Here is a 19,607-nt window from a genome sequence, read left to right as displayed (position 1 = left end):
GTGGGAGATTCTGCATCAGGGGGACTGCAGACAGACATGCCAAGATGGGCAGAGGAAGAGCAGGAAGGCGGGGAGGTTCCCATTGATGCAATCAGCCCAGTCCTAGTCCTTAACCATCCAGGCGAAGGGAAGCCTGGGAAGGCAAGGCCCAGTTGGCAGAAGGTGTTCAGTCAATGCCCGTTGTCAATGGAGGCTAAGCATGCCTGGAGTTGGCCCCTTGCAGCTCCCCCAACCCTAGGCGATGGGGTTGATGATGAGAACCCTGAACAGAGGCTTTCAGACAACAAGACAGCGGGGAGCTGAGCAAGGGAAGGGAGGGCCCCTCAACAACCTCAAGTGATTGATACTGGCACAGCCTACCTGCCACCACCACCAGGGGGTTCAGAGGGAGGAGGAGAGCCTAGGACACCCAGCGGGGTGCAGGAGACACTGCTCCTGCCCATTCCTCCCTAGCTCAAGCTGAGATCTGAGGGGGTACTGACCAGAGGGGAGGCCACACTTTAGGAACCTGGCACTTGGGAACCAGTCCCAGTTTCTGATGGGAGGGTCCCACATTTGCTCACACAGCTTGAAGACCATGGCTGTCTGTTTAGCCTATCCTCTGACCTCCCACACTCTCTGGGAATGGGAACCCTGGATATTAACATTAGGAAGAGCAGTCCCTCAAAAAAATAAAAGGGGGGGCCCTCTCTTCACCACCTATTTTAAGCCATCGAGTGTTGCCTGACTGGTTGCTCCCAGCACGAGAAATCTCTCTCATTGGATGGAAGATGGCTTTGCTCTCATTACAAACCTAGCTTCCCTGGAGTTTGCGAAGAGGGTTCTGGATTGGCAAAATGCTCATTTATATTGGCAGACAAGCAGGGTAGGCAGGGATAGGAGCTAAACAGGGGGCAGGGCCCAGAGAGAGAGAAAGAATTAAACCCAGCTCAAAAGGGTGAAACATTTTCCAGACCCCCACTTCAATCCTGTGTATCAGGAAAGCCCAGGGAGCTGCTGGGGGACCCCAAATCTTGACTAGGGTAGGGACATCCCTGATCCCAACTTCAGAGGCCATCTCCCATCTCTCTTTTTGGCAGATACCCCCCACAGGCCCCGAGTGGTATTCAGCAGTCTTCTGTGGCATCTGACTCAAGTGATAGTGGAGGGGGTGGGGTCCCTCTCCCTGACAGGTAATCACACTGTTTGTTTGGGGACCCACGATTGACCCCATGAGAGACCTAGCAGCTGCTGGGCTTGGGCAACTGGGGTGAGGATGGGGCACTGGACAAGCTTGGGGTCACAGGACAGCTGCTCATCAGTCAGGACAACAGGCATCTTCACTGACCACTATGAGCAAGGTCATCTTGTCCTGCCAGTCCTGATGCCAGCTGCCCAGGGCCCACCACCTGGCATGAGGGGCTGGCCCAGAGTTAAGGTGGGTGCAGAGGGCTCTTCTCCTGGACCTGAGGCCCCAGTAACCTCAGTCCTCCAGGGACCCAGCTCTCCTTCCCCAGCTGCAGCTTCCCAGGCCACAAGAAGGCAGATATTAAAGCCTGGGGTGAGCACCCCAGGTGCTGGCCCAGCTGCCAAGAGGTCTGTCTCCCTTGTGGCCCTGCTCTGCAGGCTGAATGACCTGGAGCTGCCTCTAGGATGGCCACCCTGACTCTGCAGCCCAGAAGGGGAAGGTGGGATGTGTGGCTTAAGGTGGCAGAGCCTTATCCGGGCTGCCGGCAGCGCTAGGCCAGGCTCAGGACACCTTTTCAGCCTGCCTCTAACGCGGCCCAGACCCTGAGAGAACGAGAGGACCAGGACTAGAACCCACAACACAGAGGAAAGTTCCCAGCGCGGCGCAGAAGGAGGTCTGGGGGTGTCTGGGAGCCTGGAGGCGCCCCACTTCTCCCGGAGCTCCCAGCGCGAGGAAGGAAAGTTAACTCCGGCAGAGAAGCAGGGCCGAGGAAGCATGTCCGCGCCCGCTCAGGGAACCCACAGGATCGCCGCCGGGCCCCCTTACCTGAAGTCGCTGTAGGGGTGGATAATCCAAAAGCCGGCCGACTTAACCCTCTCCTGCTCGCGCTCCACGGCTTTCTGGCTGCCGAACATCCTCAGTGAGAATTTGTTGACCCCGGGCTGGAGCATGGCCCCGAACTGGCGCTGCATGAAGCCAGACTGGCCCAGGCGCACCTCCGCCTCGGGGAGAATCTGGTCCCCGGCGGCCGCGCCTCCCTCCACTTTGATAGCGGTGTCCACTGAGGGTTGCTCGCAGGAGGTAGAGGCCGGCGCCGGCGGCTGCTGGGGTGGCGGCGGAGAGGCTGAGGGCTGCGCCGAGGCGCCGGGGCGCTCGGGCTCGGCCGCCAGGCCCGGGGGCGTCCTGTCCTCGCCGGGGGACGCGTCGCCCTCGGCGATGAGCCGCCGCTCCTCCGCGGAGTCATGCAGGTGCCCGTGACTGCTGCCGCCCCCCGCTCCGCCGCCGCCGCCGCCCCGGCTGCCCAGCGAGGCCAGGCTCCCGCGGAAGCGCCTGCAGTCGCCGTTCGTGCTGGACTTGCCCGCACCGCGGGCCGGCCCCTCGCCGTCCGCCGCCCCGAGGGCCGCGCCCCGGGGCTCCGTGCCGCCCGCGGCCGCCGAGGGCGAGGGCGAGGGCAGCGGCCGCAGCCGGATGCTCCTGCGGCTGGGGTCCTGGCGGCCCCCAGCCCCCTCCTCCTCGGCATCCTCTTCCTCGTCCATGATCCACGCCTTGGCCCCCACCTGCTGCGGAAGGCTGTAGAGCCGCTTGCGCATGGACGGCGGCAGCTTGTCCATGGCGCCACGGGCAGGGGCCGGGCCAGGGGCAGGGGCGCGGGTGAGGCGCCGAGGACCGGCTCCAGGTCCGCCCGCCGGTCAGTCTGCTAGCGGGGACGCGTCCTTCGCCGCCGGCGCCGGGCCGCCTCAGGCGCCCATGCTCGGGCAGGCTGTGTGCGGCGGGGAGGCTCCCAGTCCGGCTCCGGGTCCCCGGGCTCGCCGCGCTGCGCCTCCTCCCCGGCCGGGCTGGGCGCGGGGACCCCGCGCTCCCTCCCTCCCTCCCGCGTTCAGGGGCGCGGCGCGCAGCCCGGCTCCAGGCGCCCCGCCCCCGCGGGGAACAATGGGCGCGGGTAGAAGCGGCGCTGCGGCCCCGGCGCTCGGAGAACCGCTCCGAAGCGCAGAGCGCACGGCCCGCGCGCCTCCCGGGCGTGCGTCCCGCGGGCAGGCAAGCTGTCCGTCTGTCCCGCCGCCCCGGCTTTGTGACCAGCCACTCGCGAGCTCGCCTCGCTTCCTCTGTCCGAGCGCGGCTGGCCCGTCCCAGGGCTCCCGCCGCAGCCGAGAGGAGCCCAGCGGCCCGCCGGGCTTACATCAACGGCCGCCTCCCCCGGAGCGCCCTCCGGCAGAGCTTGGCTCCCGCGCCCCGGAATATTCATGAAGCCGCCGCAGCTCGCGGGTTGCCATAGGAGCGGCTCCCGCAGCCGGGCCTGCCTACCTGGGCTTCTTAAAGGGGCAGCGGCGCGCGGGCTGGGGGCCGGGAGGGGGGCGAGGGGCGGGCCCGGCGGGGGGCGCAGGATAGACCCTCGCCGGGCCTTTGGGGCTGGGTTGAGAGGCGTCCTTAATCCTAATACCTCAAATATCTTTCTTTGGCCAAGGACTGGGAGCGCGCCCCAAGTCTAGGGTTCCAGCTTGAGCTGCGAATGCCCCCACTCCACAACTGGGGGAGGGGGCGGGGTTTCCCGATTTCCCCTCCGAGCTCTGGGCTCGCCTTTGCCGGGCGGTTTTGCTTCTCAGCTGGGTCTGCGACCCTCCTCGGAGAAGGCGAGCGGGTCGTCTGGATGTGGAGCCCCTGGCCTTCCCGCAGCGCGCCTGGAGAGGGTATTTCCCAGAAATGCGCTGCGTCGGGGCCGCTCCAGGGGTTTTCCTGTGACTTGGGCTAGGGGCGAATCCCCGGCCGGTCTTTTCTCTGCCGAGCCTCACAGCGGCCCGGCAAGGAGGGCGTTGGGGAAACTCCGGCAGGCACAGGGCGCGGGTGAGACCCAGCGCTTCGAGGTAAGACTTCGAGGAAACGCGCCTGCCGCAGCCACCGACGCGGGGTCCGATCCCCGCACGCACCTCTCCGGAGGTGGTTCTCGTGGGGGTTTCCGAGACTAGCGGGCTGCCTCGGGGGGCCAGCAGGCAGGCTCCTCTGGCGACCTGGCACTCTGGGACTAGATGTGGACCTCCCCCTGGGTTCCTATCCTATATGGACCAACGCTAGGGGAGTTCCTGCTCCACCCAGATCCCCTACCCGCAAGCAGCTGCACAGCCCCCGCTCCCTTTAAGTCCGCTCGCCATCCTCACCCCTAGGCCAGCCGGCGATCCAGCAGTGTGTGTTCTCCCACCCGGTTACAGTCTCGGGCTTATGTACAAACCCCACCAGCTCAGCCAGAGATACAGCTCTGCTCTTCTCCAACACCCTGAGACAGCCTGGCACCCTCCCCCCACCCATCCACACAGCCAGGCCGCCAGACCCCCTCTCCCTGGCCTGGGGGCCACCAAGATGGCCCAGGGTTACTCAGATCCTTTCAGGGCCAACATCCCGGACTAGCTCAGAAATGGGGATGGAGCATTAGAGGGAAGAGGTTGGACAAGGAAGGTTGGAGCTCGGGTTAATTCTGTAAAGTCTGACAGGAAGGAGGCAAAAAGGTCCCCTAGCCTTGCCATTTCTCTGAGGAATAAAATGAGGTTTTCCTTTAAAGGATTTTTTATTCTCATTCTTAGCCTGCTTGTGACCACCTCCAACACCCCATTCAGAGCAGAAATTTTGGAAGCAAGATGGGGGGAGTAGCCTAGCAAGGGTTTTTCTGCTCTACCCACTGGACCACAGGACCTCCCATGGGGGGGAGGGAACGACCAGTGTGATGATATCACCGCTAGCTGGCATTTCTACTTTTGAGCAGCTCTGAGCTGACAGTTCTGTGCACAGATGCTGGAGGCCTAATCCCTGAATGTCCTTGGGTCTCCTTGAGAGTGTTCTTAACCGGCTGCGAGCCAGCCGCAGGGGGAAGACCTCCATTTAACTCACTTCTTTGGGCTTCTATGTCCAACCAGGAGCTAGTCTGCCCTACCGCTGCTTCAGGAAGTCAGCCCAAACAGACTACCCAGTGACCCATGTTAGGGGCATCCCCTCCCCTAGGAACCCTTTCCTGGCCACTCAAATCTTGCCCCTGTCCCTGTTTTTGGTTCCCATGGTCCATGAGCCCCCATCATCCTAAACACTGATTACATAGTGCAGTCTGTGTGCCTGAGGGTAGGACAGATCTGACATCTCAGCAGCAACGCAAGGGGGGACAGAGAGCAGATCAATAAATGTCAATTCTGTGCATGAGTGAGGGACCCTGGAAGTTAGCTAATGCCGTGGAAGCGGATCCTTGAACTCGATGGAAGATATGACCACGATTCTGCTTTCTGGGACACTGCTGCCACAGGCTGGCCAAGGGTCAGGGCCCCTTAATTTCTCTGCCTCTAGCACCCGCTTACCCTCAATTTGGTTAGCACCCCTCATTCAGGACCACCTAGGACCACTCGGGTGCAGAAATGAGCATTAGATGAAGTAGGCATGGGGTAACCCCTGATGAGGCCTGGCTTCTCCCATCTCCTCTGAGTGAAAACCCTAATGGAGGACAGCTGTGACGTGCCAGCAGTCTGGGGACAGAGGAAGAGACCCAGGTCTGGAGAATCTAGACTCACGCTCAGGAAAGAAGAGAAAACTCAACTCAGGGAAGAAGTGTGTGCTCAATCATGACTCAACCAATGAGAGAGTGGAGGAGAGAGACCTCACTGAGTTTGGGGTAGCTAGGAAGGACTTCCTGGAGGAAGCGGTCAGACTTGGTGAGAGACATGTATCCAGCACTTTACAGTTTATACTTAATTTGTAAACCACATGAAGTTTTTGTGGGTCAAGCACTCAAGTTTTTACAATTTCACACGATTCAACCTCACATTCTTACTCCCGTTTGCAAGGAAGAGAACTAAAGCACAGAGAGGTTAATTGACTTGCCAAATGCTCCACAGCAAGAAAATGGTAGAGCTGGAACTCCACCCAAGGGCTCCACAGGTCAGGCTCTTCTCTGTTGCCCAGCTGGCTCACACAGGTCGGAGGAGGGCAGGCACAAGTGCAGGAGGGAGAGGCAGTTCTGAGTCTGGCATGGCTGGAGCAAAGAGAAGGTATAGAATGGAGCCCCACATTCTGTACTCTCCCCACTGCTCCACCCAGGTCTCACACCCTCTCCTTTCCAGTGCTGCCTAGAAAGCCTGGGGTCTGCTCTGGTTTGTCTGGTAACACAGTAGACTGGACCTGGGGACCCCGGCAAGGGGAAGGCCCTGCGTCTGGACACAGGAGACCCACCACTCTCAGCTTCACTGGACAACTGAGTGCCTCCAGGAGACAGGTGCGCTTCCTGCAGGGCTGCAGGGGATGTGGGTTGCAAACCCAAAAAAGATATGGGTCTAAGAGAGAAGGGCTGGGGAGGATGGGCTTCCTTCCCTGGAAGGGCCACTGAATGTCAGTGAGAGTCAAAAGAGCTGCTGGGAGTGGGATGCGAGTGTTGCTGACTATTATGTATCAACCTCAGACCTTATTTGGTGGGGACCTGGATGGGCAGAGGGGGATGGGAAACTCTGGATGTTTAATTGCTTGTGGGCATTGCTCTTGCTTAAAGACGCAGCTCTGGGGTAGGGCAGTGGCTCCCACACCCTGTAATGCCAGGTTTGGGCCAGGTTTGAAATTTAACCAAAAAAAGGAGAGAACAATGTAGGATATTTTAGGGTAAGGTTGCCAACTGTCCTTTCTTAGAAGGCTGTCTTTATTCTAATGTTGTATCCTTGCTGCAGTTTCTGTGTTAAAATGCCCTTTTATGAAATCATAGTGCTAGAAGATGGTATTTTTTATGTCCTTGGCTAAATAGTTGGCATAGGGTTCTGTGTTTATTCCCCAAAATCATTTTTGAAATGTTAGTGGTCTGTGAATTCCAAAAGTCTGGGAGTCCTTGCTGTAAACAATAGAGCATGAGACTGGAAAACAAAAGCTGTGGAATTAAATAACTTCTCTGTCCTTTACTGCCTGTGTGTGCCTCAATCTTCCTCATATGTAAAATGGGCTTAATGATTTGTACAGTAGTCCCTCCTTATCCGGCTTTTGCTTTCTGAGGTTTCAGTTGCCCGTAGTCAAATGTAGCCTGAAAATATTAAATAGAAAATTCCAGGAATAAATAATTCATAAGTTTTAAATTTCGCCCCACTCTAAGTAGCGTGATGAAATCTGGTGCCCTCCTGCTGTATCCCACCAGGCACGTGAATCATCCTTTTATCCAGCTAATCCACGCTGCATACTCTACCCTCCCGTTAGTCACTTAGTAGCTGATTTGGTTATCAGATCGACTGTCACAGTATCGCAGTGCCTGTGTTCAAGTCATCCTTATTTTACTTAGTAATGGCCCCAAAGCTCCAGAATAGTGATGCCTGCAATTCAGATATGCCAAGGAGAAGTTATTGCTGTTACTTTTTTACTGTGCCTAATTTATAAATTAAACTTTATCATAGGTATGTATATATAGGAAAAAAAATAGTATATATAGGGTTTGGTAATATCGGCGATTTCAGGCATCCACTGGGGGTCTTGGAGGGTATCCTCGTGAAGGAGGGAGGACGGCTGTACCTTACAAGTTTTTGTGAAGACTAAATGAGAAAAGGAATACGCTAAGCATGGCATCTCGTTCGTAGTAAGTACTCAGGAAACACCGAATAAAGGAATATTGACTGAAACCTCCATTTGCCGGTGGAGGGGAGACATTTGGCTGTTGGAATCTGATTTGGGTCTTATATCCATCTTAAAACTTGCTGTTGGGATGAAGGGGATGTCTTGCTATAGAAGATTGCTTTCTTTGAATTTTCCATCCCTGATTAGCCCTGGCCGGATCCCCAGAAAGTAGACTTTCTTCCCTCTGAGTGGGCACTTGCCTAAGTAGGATCAGAGGGAACTGACTGAGAAGTCACACCCAGCCTGTGACTCAAGACCCCCGCCATACACAGGTGCACCTCCATCTTTCTGTCTAGTTTGGCTGTGCTATTCCCGGGGCACCTGCTGCTCTGCTCTGGGGCAGGTCTTCTCTGTGGGCTGGAATCAGGGATATACAAAGTTCCTGCTGAGAGTCCTGACCTGGGTACTAGGCCCCCAAGAAAGAACAATAGAATCCACTACGTTCTCTCAGATTTCCTTCCTCAAGGCTTCCTGATGAAGAAACTGGAAGGGGGAAGGGGCACACAGGGAGCAAGCCCGATGCAGATGTATGGAAAGAACAAACCAACCACCCAGTCTTGACCAAGGCCTTGTGTGCCCATCCCTGAGCACAGCCACACATGGAAGAGGGCCAAGAAGGCAGAGAGATGCCCTAGCTTGGGCAGTTGCCTGTTACGAAGCAGCAAAAGACCATCCCAGAGGTTTGTAATCAAGGGTCAGGGTAAGTGGTTCAGAAGCTCAGAGCAATGGTGCTCCTGAGTATGTTAAGGTGGGCTTCCTGGAGGAGGAGGAAAGTGAACTAGGTTTTCTAGGCAGCGGTTACAGTGTGTGTGTGTGTGTGTGTGTGTGTGTGTGTATTCCTTACAGGGGAAATAGTGAATGGAGCAGCCTGACAGGGGTGAGACCTGTTGCACTCTCTCAGTGGGGTAGACAAGGCATTGCCAGATAATAGGGCTAGGGTAAAGGTCTGCCATAGGGAGCCACTAAGCTGTTCCCCTAAGCTGACCCTAGGAGAAAGTCTGCTCTCCCCATAGAAGGAGGGTATTAGGTCCTTCTGATCCCCTCCTCCCAGCACCCTCACCCCTAGACTCTGGCTGCAGAAACCACTGGGAGCCCGCATACCCGCCCTCCCCCAGTGACATTAGGACACTAGTGAAAGAAAGCCCCCACAGTCTCAATTTCCTATTGGGCTTGCCACCTGCTTTTTCCTCAGTTCTGCCTGGTTTCTTTAGGATCTGGGAGTGTGAGCTATTGTATGGCCTCTTCCCACCCCCTGCCTATGTGCAGGACCCCACCTGTGAGTGCCGGAGCCCAGCAGAGCCCAAAGCCCTTTCATCTCCAGGCTGGCCCTGGCTCCACTGCCCTTGATCTCCACCCTCCCCATTCTGCACTCCCAGCTGTTCCCTCGGGAGTCTGCCAGGGCACTGGCCAGGACATCGTGCCCCTCTCCTCTCAGGGAGGCAGAAGAAAGATGTGCTGACAGCTCAGCCAGGCCTGGACTGTGTCTCTGTGTCCTGCTGGGGCTCCAGGACGTCTGGGCCACCTGGACTCAGAGCCAGGCTGGAGAGCCAGGCACTTGGGGCTGGGGAGGCTCCTGAGGTGCCAGCTGAGCCGAGCTGCCAGGAAGTAAGTACCAGAAACTCCTTTGTCCCAAGTCTGGAATTCACCATACATCAGAGCTGAAGTGAGTTCAGACTGAAGCCCCAGGAGTAGTTTCAACAGCCTGGGCTGAAGCTGTTTAAGGAGGGAAAGGAAGAGAAAGGCTGGCAACTGGGGCAAGATGGAGGGTGGAGGGAGGGGGAGTGAAGAGCGCTAGGGAGCTGGAGCTTCCCCGGGGAACCTTGAGGTGGCCCAGCCTCCGACTAACACAGGGCTCTTCCCCTCTGCCAAGCCTTGCTCGTGCTGTCTCCTGCCCTGCCCCATCCTCTCCCAGACTCCTCAACATTTTCTTCTTCCTCCAATTTCAAATCTTTCCTTTTATTTGTTCAATCTTTCACCCAGTTGCTTATCTAGCCAACTTGTGGAGTACCTACTATATGATACTATAAGATCCAGCCCCTAATCTCCAGGCACCTCAGGTGGTGGCAAGAACAAGACAGATACAGACACTCATATAAGGAACCAGGGACAAGGGCCATGTGATGTGGACAAGTGGCTGGAGGGCAGAGGAGGAAGAGCATAGAAGAGGGGGTGAGGGGAGGGCCGTGTTGGAATTGGCCTTTGAGGAGGGCATGTGTGATTTGGAAAGCAGAGGCAGAGAGGTGGGGGCTCATTGGATGAAGGGCACGGTGTGCACAGAAGAGAGGCAGAGGGGAGCCTGTGCGCTGGGACGGTGAGCAGTCTGGAGATGCAGCCCCGGTGGTCGGGGAGCAGTGAGCATGAGGGCCTGAGGGTGGGCTGCTTCTGGAGGCAATGGGGAGCGACTGGAACCAACTTAAGACAAGCCAGGACTTTGGGGACAACCATTAGGTTGTGCCCTGGGAGTCTAGTCCTGTGCACAGCTCTGCAGTGAGTGAGCAAGAAAAGAATAGGACACAGTCCCTGCTCTTGGAAGCTCACAGTGGGGTCAACGAGGTTAGATGCCACGAAACCATTCAGTCATCCTGTCAGAGGCAGGGACCTGGACCCCTGACCTCTGTGGGCACATAGAGTGAGCCATAGCCAAGGTCGGCTGGTTTGAGAGAGCTGCTCTCCAGCTCCCTGCAAAGTACATCTTTTGTATGGGCCCCCGGCCCACCTCCCTCCCACAAGTCCTGCACATCAGGATAACCTGCTATTACATGAGCCTTCTGCTGGATGCCTTCCAGAGAGAGACAGTTCCGCTGTGTAACGAGAGCTGTGCCCCACAGGCCACTCTGCAGGCTCCAGAGCAGAGGCAGAGGCAAGGAGGGGGTAATAGAGGCTGTGACAGCCACTGATAGAGGCTGTGATAGAGACTGTGATAGAGACTGTGACGGGGCTGTGACAGGCACTGTGACAGAGGCTGTGATAGAGACTGTGACGGGGCTGTGACAGAGGCTGTGACAGACTGTGACGGGGCTGTGACAGGCACTGTGACAGAGGCTGTGATAGAGACTGTGACAGGCAGTGTGACAGGCACTGTGACAGAGGCTGTGATAGAGACTGTGACGGGGCTGTGACAGAGGCTGTGACAGACTGTGACGGGGCTGTGACAGGCACTGTGACAGAGGCTGTGATAGAGACTGTGACAGGCAGTGTGACAGGCACTGTGACAGAGGCTGTGATAGAGACTGTGACGGGGCTGTGACAGGCACTGTGACAGAGGCTGTGGTAGAGACTGTGACGGGGCTATGACAGGCACTGTCACAGAGGCTGTGATAGAGACTGTGACAGGCACTGTGACAGAGGCTGTGATAGAGACTGTGACAGGCACTGTGACAGAGGTTGTCACAGGGGCTGTGACAGGGACTGTGACAGGAACTGTGACAGAGGCTGTGACAGAGACTGATGGGACTGTGACAGGGTCTGTGATGGAGGCTGTGACAGAGGCCATGACAGAGGCTGTGACAGGGTCTGTTAAAGCGGTTGTGATAGGAAATGTGACAGAGGCTGTGACAGAGATTGATGGGACTGTGACAAACACTGAACAGAGGCTGTGATAGAGAATGTGACAGGGGCTGTGACAAAGGCTGTGACAGAGACTATGGGACTGTGACAGATGTGACGGGCTGTGACAGGGACTATGATGGGGCTGTGCAGGGGCTGTGACAGAAGTGACAGGGCTGTAATAGGGGCTAAGAAAGAGGCTGTGACAGGTCCTGGGACAGGGGCTGTGGAAGACTGGGAGAGGGACTGGGACAGAAAAGTGACTAGAATCTGGAACCACAATCAGAGTTGGGACAACAGCTCCTCGAGCCCAGGCCCACACTCCCACAGTCGACAGAGCAGTTGGCGGTGACAACAGCAACACAGCAAACACACGGGCCCAGCCAGGCCCAGGCATGTGTGGAAATGCCAGCAGGCTGAAGCTGCCATAGGAAGAGAGCAAGAGGGAGGTGAGAGAGGCCGGTCCCCATGCAGCTCTGCTGTGCATTCCTGTATGTCCATGGGCAAGTTTCTGGGCCTCAGTTTCCTCGATAATGCCTGCCTTGGGGAGAAGTCAGATTGCAGAGTGAGATAGGTGCAAACGTGGACTGACTGAGGGTCCCTGTGAGAGTCCAAGTTATTGCAAGAGGTCTCTGAATCTCCACAGTCTCCCCAAGCACAGCCCGCTGACTGGGTAAGGAACGCACCTTCCATATGTACGAACAATCACTTCCCCCATGTGTGGGTGCTAGTGTGAGGAATAAAACACAAATTTGTTTTAAAGTATAACCGAATTCATAGTCGTGATAACTAACATTTCTGGAGAGCTAGCTCCGGCACCATACTGAGTACTTAGCACAGATTAGCTCGTGTAATCCTTGCTAGCACCCTGTCAGGTAAGTGGTATTATCCCCATTTTACAGATTATTAAATTGAGGCGAAAGAGGTTGACCAACTTGCCCAAGCTCCCCCAGTTAGAGGGAGAGCCAGGGTTTGCAGGCAGTTACTTCTGCCCCAGTCTCTTATCCTCGCCCACCACTGGCAGCTTTCTCAGTCACAACTACTACCATGTCAGATATATTTAGAACTTTTGAAGTCAGAAGTTTTTTCAGTGAAAACAACGTCCTCATACTCGAATTGGCTGGGACCTACCGGAAAGCACTCCTCCAGTCCACGGGCATTTTTGGAACTCACATCCTCTCTGCCCCCCGACCCCAGGCACCAGGTTGGATACTGGGAATTGAAGATGAGCAGGATATGATTTGCTGCCCAAGGAGAGCACAGAACAGCCATAATGATTTCGAGGACTAGGCTTGTCGTTGCACCTTTGGGTCAGGCTCTCACTGACTAATGTGGGCCATTAACAGTTCTGGCCAAGCAGTCGTTGTCCTCCTCTCTCGCTGTACGAACTCTGCAGGCTTTTCTTTTCTCTTTTTTTTTCCGAGGAAGATTAACCCTGAGCTAACATCTGCCAGTCCTCCTCCTTTTCCTGAGGAAGACTGGCCCTGAGCTAACATCAGTGCCCATCTTCCTCTGCTTTATATGTAGGATACCACAGCATAGCATGCCACGCAGTGCGGTGTCCGCACCCGGGATCCAGACCGGCGAACCCTGGGCCACCGAAGCAGAACGTGCGCACTTAACTGCTGTGCTACCAGGCCCACCCCTGCAGGCTTTTCTGATGGCCTCACCTGCTTGTCTCAACACCCTTCTTGAGTTTACAGAAGGGAAGTTCTCTGCCGGGCCTCTTAAGAAGACAGGCCCCTGAGCCTCTTCACAGAAGACCCTCTCCTCTGCTATCCTTGAGGGATGGATCCTCATTCTCCCAGACCCCCATGGTCAGGAAGTGAGGCAGTTACCCTCTATGTTTCTCCCAGAACTTTGCCTCTCCACCACCCATAAAGGTCCTCCACCCTCCTCCTCCTCTGAGGCTCCCACAGCCAGTCACCTCCTGGCTGTCACCCAGGATCATTCCCACCTGGCTTCCTCCCACCTAAGTCCTAGAGATGGCTCCACATGAACCTTGACCCTGACTCTGGGTTTTCAGAGACCCTCTTCTCAACTTCAGCCACCCACCCCCATGGTCACCACCTAGAACTGCTCCACCCCTACGGTATAAATTTGCACTCCCCAGGCTGACCTCAGCCTCTGCTCCTTCCACTCATCTCTGGACCTTCGATTTGTACCTGCTCTCCAAGGAGAACAAGCTCTGTGCTCACCCCCCGCCTCAGTCCCTTCCTTCCCAGCTTAGACTCCATGATCCACCCGCTCAACCTTCATCCCAGTGTCCTCTATTTCCTTGTCTCAGTCTCATGGCCCTTTTTGTTTGTCTACCTGGAAACTCTGGCTCTGGATCAACCACTCACCCTCTCTGAGGTTCATGCCCTGCCAAGGCAGCCAGAGAAAATCTCACAGCTGCCCAGATTTGCACTTCAAGTTCATCGTCTCTAATGTCTGCCGGGCATACCATTGTATTTTCCTATCTGCCTTGTCTTCGTCCCGTCCCATCAGTTACCACTTCTCTGCAATTTTCAACATCTTCCTACAGGATTCTTCCCATTAGCAGTTAAACCTGATCAAATCTCTCCCATCCAAGAAAGGTCCTCTTTGAACCCCACTGTCCCTTTCTCTCCTTCCCATCATATCCAATCTTCTTGAAAAGTGAGCTTCATTTGCCTTTCTTTCTTGATTTCCACTCATTCCTTAGCCCACAGCAATCAGGCTTCATTACCCATCGTGCCTTCAGCAAGCCCAAATCCACCTTTCATTCCTTTCTTTCCTTGGCCTCTGAACATCAAGTGACACTGCTGACTACTTCCCCCTTCTTGAAATAACCTCTTCCCTTGCCTTCAGGAACACATACCCTTCTGATTTTCTTTCTACATCTCTGGACAGTCCTTGGTTTCCCTTGTGTGAGAAGGAGGGCCCTCTGCTGGTTCCTCACCTGTTGGCGTTTTTCCTGACTGTTGCATGCCCTTTCTTTTCTCATGTGATCTCTCTGTCTGGACACTCCACCCAGGCCCTTGGCTTTGGTTCCCATCCATGTGTGCAGCCCAGACCTCTCCCCTGGGCTCCAGACCTGTTTGTTCAACGGCCCCTCGGATGTCTTACAAACACCTCACACTCTACATGCTCTTCTCCAAAGACCCCCTGATCTCCCCACTCAATGGATGACCCCACTACCCTTCCAGTGGCCAAAGTCAAAAACATGGGCATCTTTCCTGAGTCCTTCCTCCACGCCTCCACATCCAATCAATTCAAAAGTCTTGCTGTTTCTCTTTCATAAATATCCTCAAATATGTCTACTTCTTACCATATCCACTGACACAACTCCAGACTATTTCTTGCCTAGGTTGTGACAACAGTCTCCTCACTGGCCTCCGTACCTCTGGCCTTGCCTTAATAGACTCCATTATCCATGAGGCTGCCAGAGCAGCTTTCCAAAATGCAAATCTGGCCACGTCTGCTTAAGACTCTTCAGACTTCCACTGGACTTAGGATAAAGCCCAAACTTCCTAACCTGGCAAATAAGCTGCTTTATGGCCTGGCCACCGTTACTTCCTCGGCCTTCTCTCTCACCAGTGCCCTCCTAACTCTGGCACCCTACACTCACGTAGTGTCATAGGCTTTCTGCTTGTGGTAATAGTAACACTCTTGTTAAAGGCTGTGGTGTTGACTACGAAGATGTTAGTTGTTGATGATTATGGTGGTAACTTTAAAACACTGCCCACCACATTTTAAAGGCAGTCCTTGGAGGCAGACCCTATCCCAACTATGCTCCCTTGCTCCTGTCTCTTGGAAGGTTGATTATACGTGCCCATCTCAGGAACATCTCCACCGGGGATTGTCTTAGGACTCTGGTCAGGGCCTAGGCTGTCTTCCCAGGTTGACTCTTGGATATCAGCATGGACCTATGTATAATGTTCATCTCTTTCCAGCCTTAAGTTGAGCCCAGCATGTTGGTATAGGAGCAGCGGTGGTGATGAGGGATAAGGTGATAAATATGATATGAAGATGCTGCTGCTGTCAGCACTTGGTGGGGACAAGGTTGGTGGTGGCCTCAGGACTAAGAGAAGGAGCTCCAGCCACTTAATGCCCCAAGCCCTCTCTCTGCCGGTGACTCTCAGTGATCAATTGGTGGGGTGCTTCGACCTTCTCAGAGGCTTAGCTGTGTAACACTGACCTGCCACCTACTCTCTATGTACACCCAGGACTGGTGGCCTGACCCCCATCATGGGGCACTTGGTGTGCCAGGTTGGGGCTCTGACACTCCTGGTATTGACAACATTCTTCCCCAATATCAGCATTTGTTTGCATCTATAAATATGCATGGGGGCTATTTTCTTAAATTGGGGAAGGTGGTTAGGGGCTAGCAAGAAAGAAGATGAGCAATCTGGAGGATGATGAAAAGGCATCTGCCCCTGTGGTAGTTTGAGTAATGGTCCCCAAAGATAATCAAGTTGAAATCCCTGGAACCTGTGAATATTACCTTACATGACAAAAGAGACTTTGCAGATGTGATTAAGGATTTCGAAAATGGGGAGATTATTTTGGAGTATCTGGGTAGGTCTTAAAGACGTCATTAGTGTCCTTCTGAGAGGGAGGCAGAGGGAGATTTGACTCAGAACGAGAAGGCAATGTGACCACAGAAGCATGATGTTATGCTTCTGGCTTTGAAGATGGATGAAGGGGCCATGAGCCAAAGAACACAAAGAATATAGCACTAGAAGCTGGAAGAGGCAAGGAGACAGATTCTCCCCTCGAGCCTCTGGAGGGAGCGCAGCCCTGACAACAGCTTGATTTCAGCGCAGTGAAACTGCCTGCAGACTTATGGCCTCCAGAACTGTGAGATAATAAAGGTGTGTTGTTTTAACCCAACAGCTTTGTTGGTCATTTGTTACAGCAGCAATAGGAAAATAATCCAGCCCCTTTGCACATTCCTCCTCTGTCCCCTCTGTCTTCCTCTTGACTTGGGTTAATCCCCTTGGTGTTAGCAGGGAGGCCAAACACTGGGCGGTCGAGAAGGTCATCCTCCTTACCTCTACTTGGGGCCTACTGCCCTCTGGTTCTTGAGAATGGTGGCTTTGGGAACATTGGAGGCTGGGTGCCTCCTCGGAGCAGTAGTCATACATGGGTCACTGTCAGAGTGGCTTTGCTGGCAGCAGGCACTGAACCAGGACAGGAGAGGAAGAATTCCAGAGAAGCCATATGGGGCTTGTGGCTGATGGGGTGATGCTTCAGCATGTGTGGGCTCCCTTTTTGGAACTCCCAGAAATACTTGTAGCAGAGGAGGAAGAGGGCAGAGGTCCTGTAGGTGCCAGAAGAGAAACAGCAGGAACTTTCGGTGATGGATGTTAATGGAACTTTATTTATAGTCCCAGACTGGGAGGGTCTGATAACATTTGTGTTACTTCACTCTGCTAGCTAACTACTCCCTCCCTGCCTTTACACAAGGTGGCAGATTAAGCAAATAATGATTTCCAAATTCTTTTCATCCCCTTTCCCTGTTTTCATTCAGTTTTTATCTTTTTCTTATGGAATTGAAGGAACACTTTCTACACTGGGAAGAGCATCCCTTCTCTATCATTTATTGCTACAAATACTCATTCCTCCCATTCCGTTTGTTATTTCAGTTTTGTTGTGGAGTGTTTGCCATGCAGAAATTTTCGTTTTTATATTGTGAAACACATCAACCTTTCCTCTTATGATGTCTGACCCGGATGCTACACTTAGAGAGCTCTTCCCCACCTCAAGAAATATTCACTTGCATTTTCTTGTCTATAAATACATTTTCATATACACATATAGTTTATCTTTCCCCTATTAATCAGCAATGCCTCTTTTCTCATATACTGCATCCCTGTATATACGGAGACATATATTTCTGGATTCTATATCTGTTCCATGATTTGCTTCTCTAGTCCTGTTCCCACACCACTTCTCCCCACAAAAATTACTGTAATATATTATTATCTTTTTAAAAAAAAAGATAAAGGAAACTCTCTCCTCTACTGCTCATCTCTTTCAGAATTCTCTTAGCTATTTCTTACCAGATTAATTATAACATTATTTGATTGTGTTAAAAATCATGTTGGTATTTTGATTAGAATTGTGCTGAATTTATAAGTTAATTTAGGAGAAACAGGTGTCTTTCTATCACTGCATTTTCCCCTCCAAGAGGAAGGTCTGTCTCTATTTAAATCTTCTTTTGTGTCTGAGGCAAGTTCTGCTATGCTTTCAGCCCTGGTGCAGCCTTTTCTCTCATTTTTGTTTCTTTTTGTTCATTTCTGTCAAGTTTGGGGAGGGAGGTTTTGTAAACCTGCATTTAAGACACCATGATTCCCAGAAGTCTTTAAATTTGCACTGAATTGAGGGTGAAGGCGGGGATGAGGAGCTGAAGCTGTGGGTGTGGGTGAAATTCAGAAGGAGAGTAAATGCTAAATGAGAGGAACAGAACCTTGCAAAGCTCCCACATTTATGGGGAAAGTGAATGTGGTGGATGTGGATGAGAGAGAGCACACCAAAGGGAGAGGTGAGAAACCAGCAGAGAGGGGTCAAGTAAGCCAGAGGAGGAGGAGAGTTCAAGAATGGCATAGTCAATAGAGGTCAGTGTTGCTGGGAGTTTGTGGAGAATGGCTGATGGAGCCATGGCTTGTGTTGGTTGTGGCTGGTTAGTGGTAAGGTGACCATATCATTTCAAGTTTAAATTGAGGAACACTTGGAGAAGACTCTGAGACAACAGGGATAAACCAGAATTGTTCCTGGCAAACTAGGACACATGGTGACCCTAATTAGTGGTGACCTCTGAAAAAGTGGCCTCAGTGGATGATGACCAAGGTGCCAAAGTAAAGAGAGAGTTGAGTCATAGCTGGAGGGAAATTAAGGTTGAAGAAGGGTTAATTTGCTTGTTGGTTGTCTAGTCTTTAGACATTTGTCTGTGTGGGGGGAAAAAGGACTTAGTAAAGAGGGAGAGATTGAAGATGCAAGATATAGAAGGGATAATTAATAAAGAGAAGAGATACCAGAGGGGAAGGGAACAATATCAACAGCCTATGGAAGACAGGAGTTTAGCCTGGGAGAGAAGGAAGGACAGTTCCTGATATGAGAGGCAAATAAAAGAATGCATAACAAATCAGCAAAAAGATGAGGTGCAGAGAGGGAATTTGAGAGAACTCATTTAACTTCTCAAGAATTGTGGCTGAGAAGGAGGTGGGCAAATCTGTATGGGGCAAAGAGCCTCCCAAAGGAAAGAATTGGAAAGCCTCAATTCCTTCCCTTTGGGGATCAACATTGTTAGACCCTCTCTGATGGCTCGAGATGGTTCTGAATGAGGTCCACTGGTGGTGGGAACCTAGACAGATTGTCCAAGCTCAGTGCCAGGCCATAAGCTGGCAGGGTTCTGGCTGGTGTGTGTCTGGGGCTGGATGCCTCTCCCATTCTAGGTGCTTTGGCACGTTGGGGTCTTCCTCCATTGGAGAACTACCTCAGAAATCCCTTAGAGATCTAGACCAATGAGGACATCACTGCATTGGTGGGCAAAGATACTGAGACTGTGCAGGACCAGGTTCTACAGGGACACCTTCGGGTGGCAACAGAAGCCACAGCCAGAGGCTGTAGTGCTCTTGTCATCTGGCTTTGGATGAACCAGCCCTCTTGAGGAAGTCCTTGATGTACTTAGACATTTCAGGGTGAAGGAAGAACTCAAGAGAGATACTGTACTTCTTGTTGCTTTGGATGGGCTTGAGTGGTTAATAAGAATATTTATGAAATATTTGTTGTTTATACCACAACTTGATAAAGCATGTTCATATAATAGAATTGTATGTAGTCATTCAAAGTGATATTAGAAAATACAATAAATAAATGTGACAATATGAAAAATATTCAGGACATATTAATTGTAAAACTAGCTAAACACAACAGGCTGATTTTTGAAAAGAAGATGTAGTATGTCTATATATAGACAAATATGACTGCAAGAATATATACCAGTTAGCAGTGGCTGTTTTTGGGTGGTGGGTGGAATCAAGGGTGATTTTTCTTTTTACTTACTTATATTTTCTAAATGTTCTACGATGTGCTTGTATTGCCCTTTTCTAGTAAGTTAAATAACCCAGTTATTTTTTTAAAAGATTCCCAAGCAGTAATAGGACCCCACCTGAGCCTGAAGGAAGCATCTGTCAAAGGGCCAATGCATGATGCCGGTGTACTTTCTCCAGTTGCACTCAGCAGATTCCCTTTCCAAAGGGAAAACAACCTGGCCAAATTAGCAATGCACCTAGCCCAATGCTGCTCGAAGGGCACCCAT

At 52.9% G+C, this 19,607-nt stretch overlaps 1 protein-coding gene across 1 annotated transcript in view; it reads right to left on the bottom strand.

The window, feature by feature from the left end:
- HCN4 (hyperpolarization activated cyclic nucleotide gated potassium channel 4) overlaps positions 1-2,899 on the bottom strand; it is a 43,005-nt gene extending 40,106 nt beyond the window's left edge. The window contains exon 1 of the mRNA XM_070621786.1: positions 1,994-2,899. Coding sequence (XP_070477887.1) covers positions 1,994-2,778 — 785 coding nt within the window. The 5' untranslated portion in view covers positions 2,779-2,899. The remainder of the gene's footprint in view (positions 1-1,993) is intronic.
- Between the last annotated feature and the right edge of the window lie 16,708 nt (positions 2,900-19,607).

The sequence above is a fragment of the Equus przewalskii genome, chromosome 1, assembly GCF_037783145.1.
Source record: "Equus przewalskii isolate Varuska chromosome 1, EquPr2, whole genome shotgun sequence".
NCBI classification, from domain to species: domain Eukaryota; kingdom Metazoa; phylum Chordata; class Mammalia; order Perissodactyla; family Equidae; genus Equus; species Equus przewalskii.
Note: the sequence above shows the minus strand (reverse complement) of the source record. Positions and strands in the feature narration are given on the sequence as shown.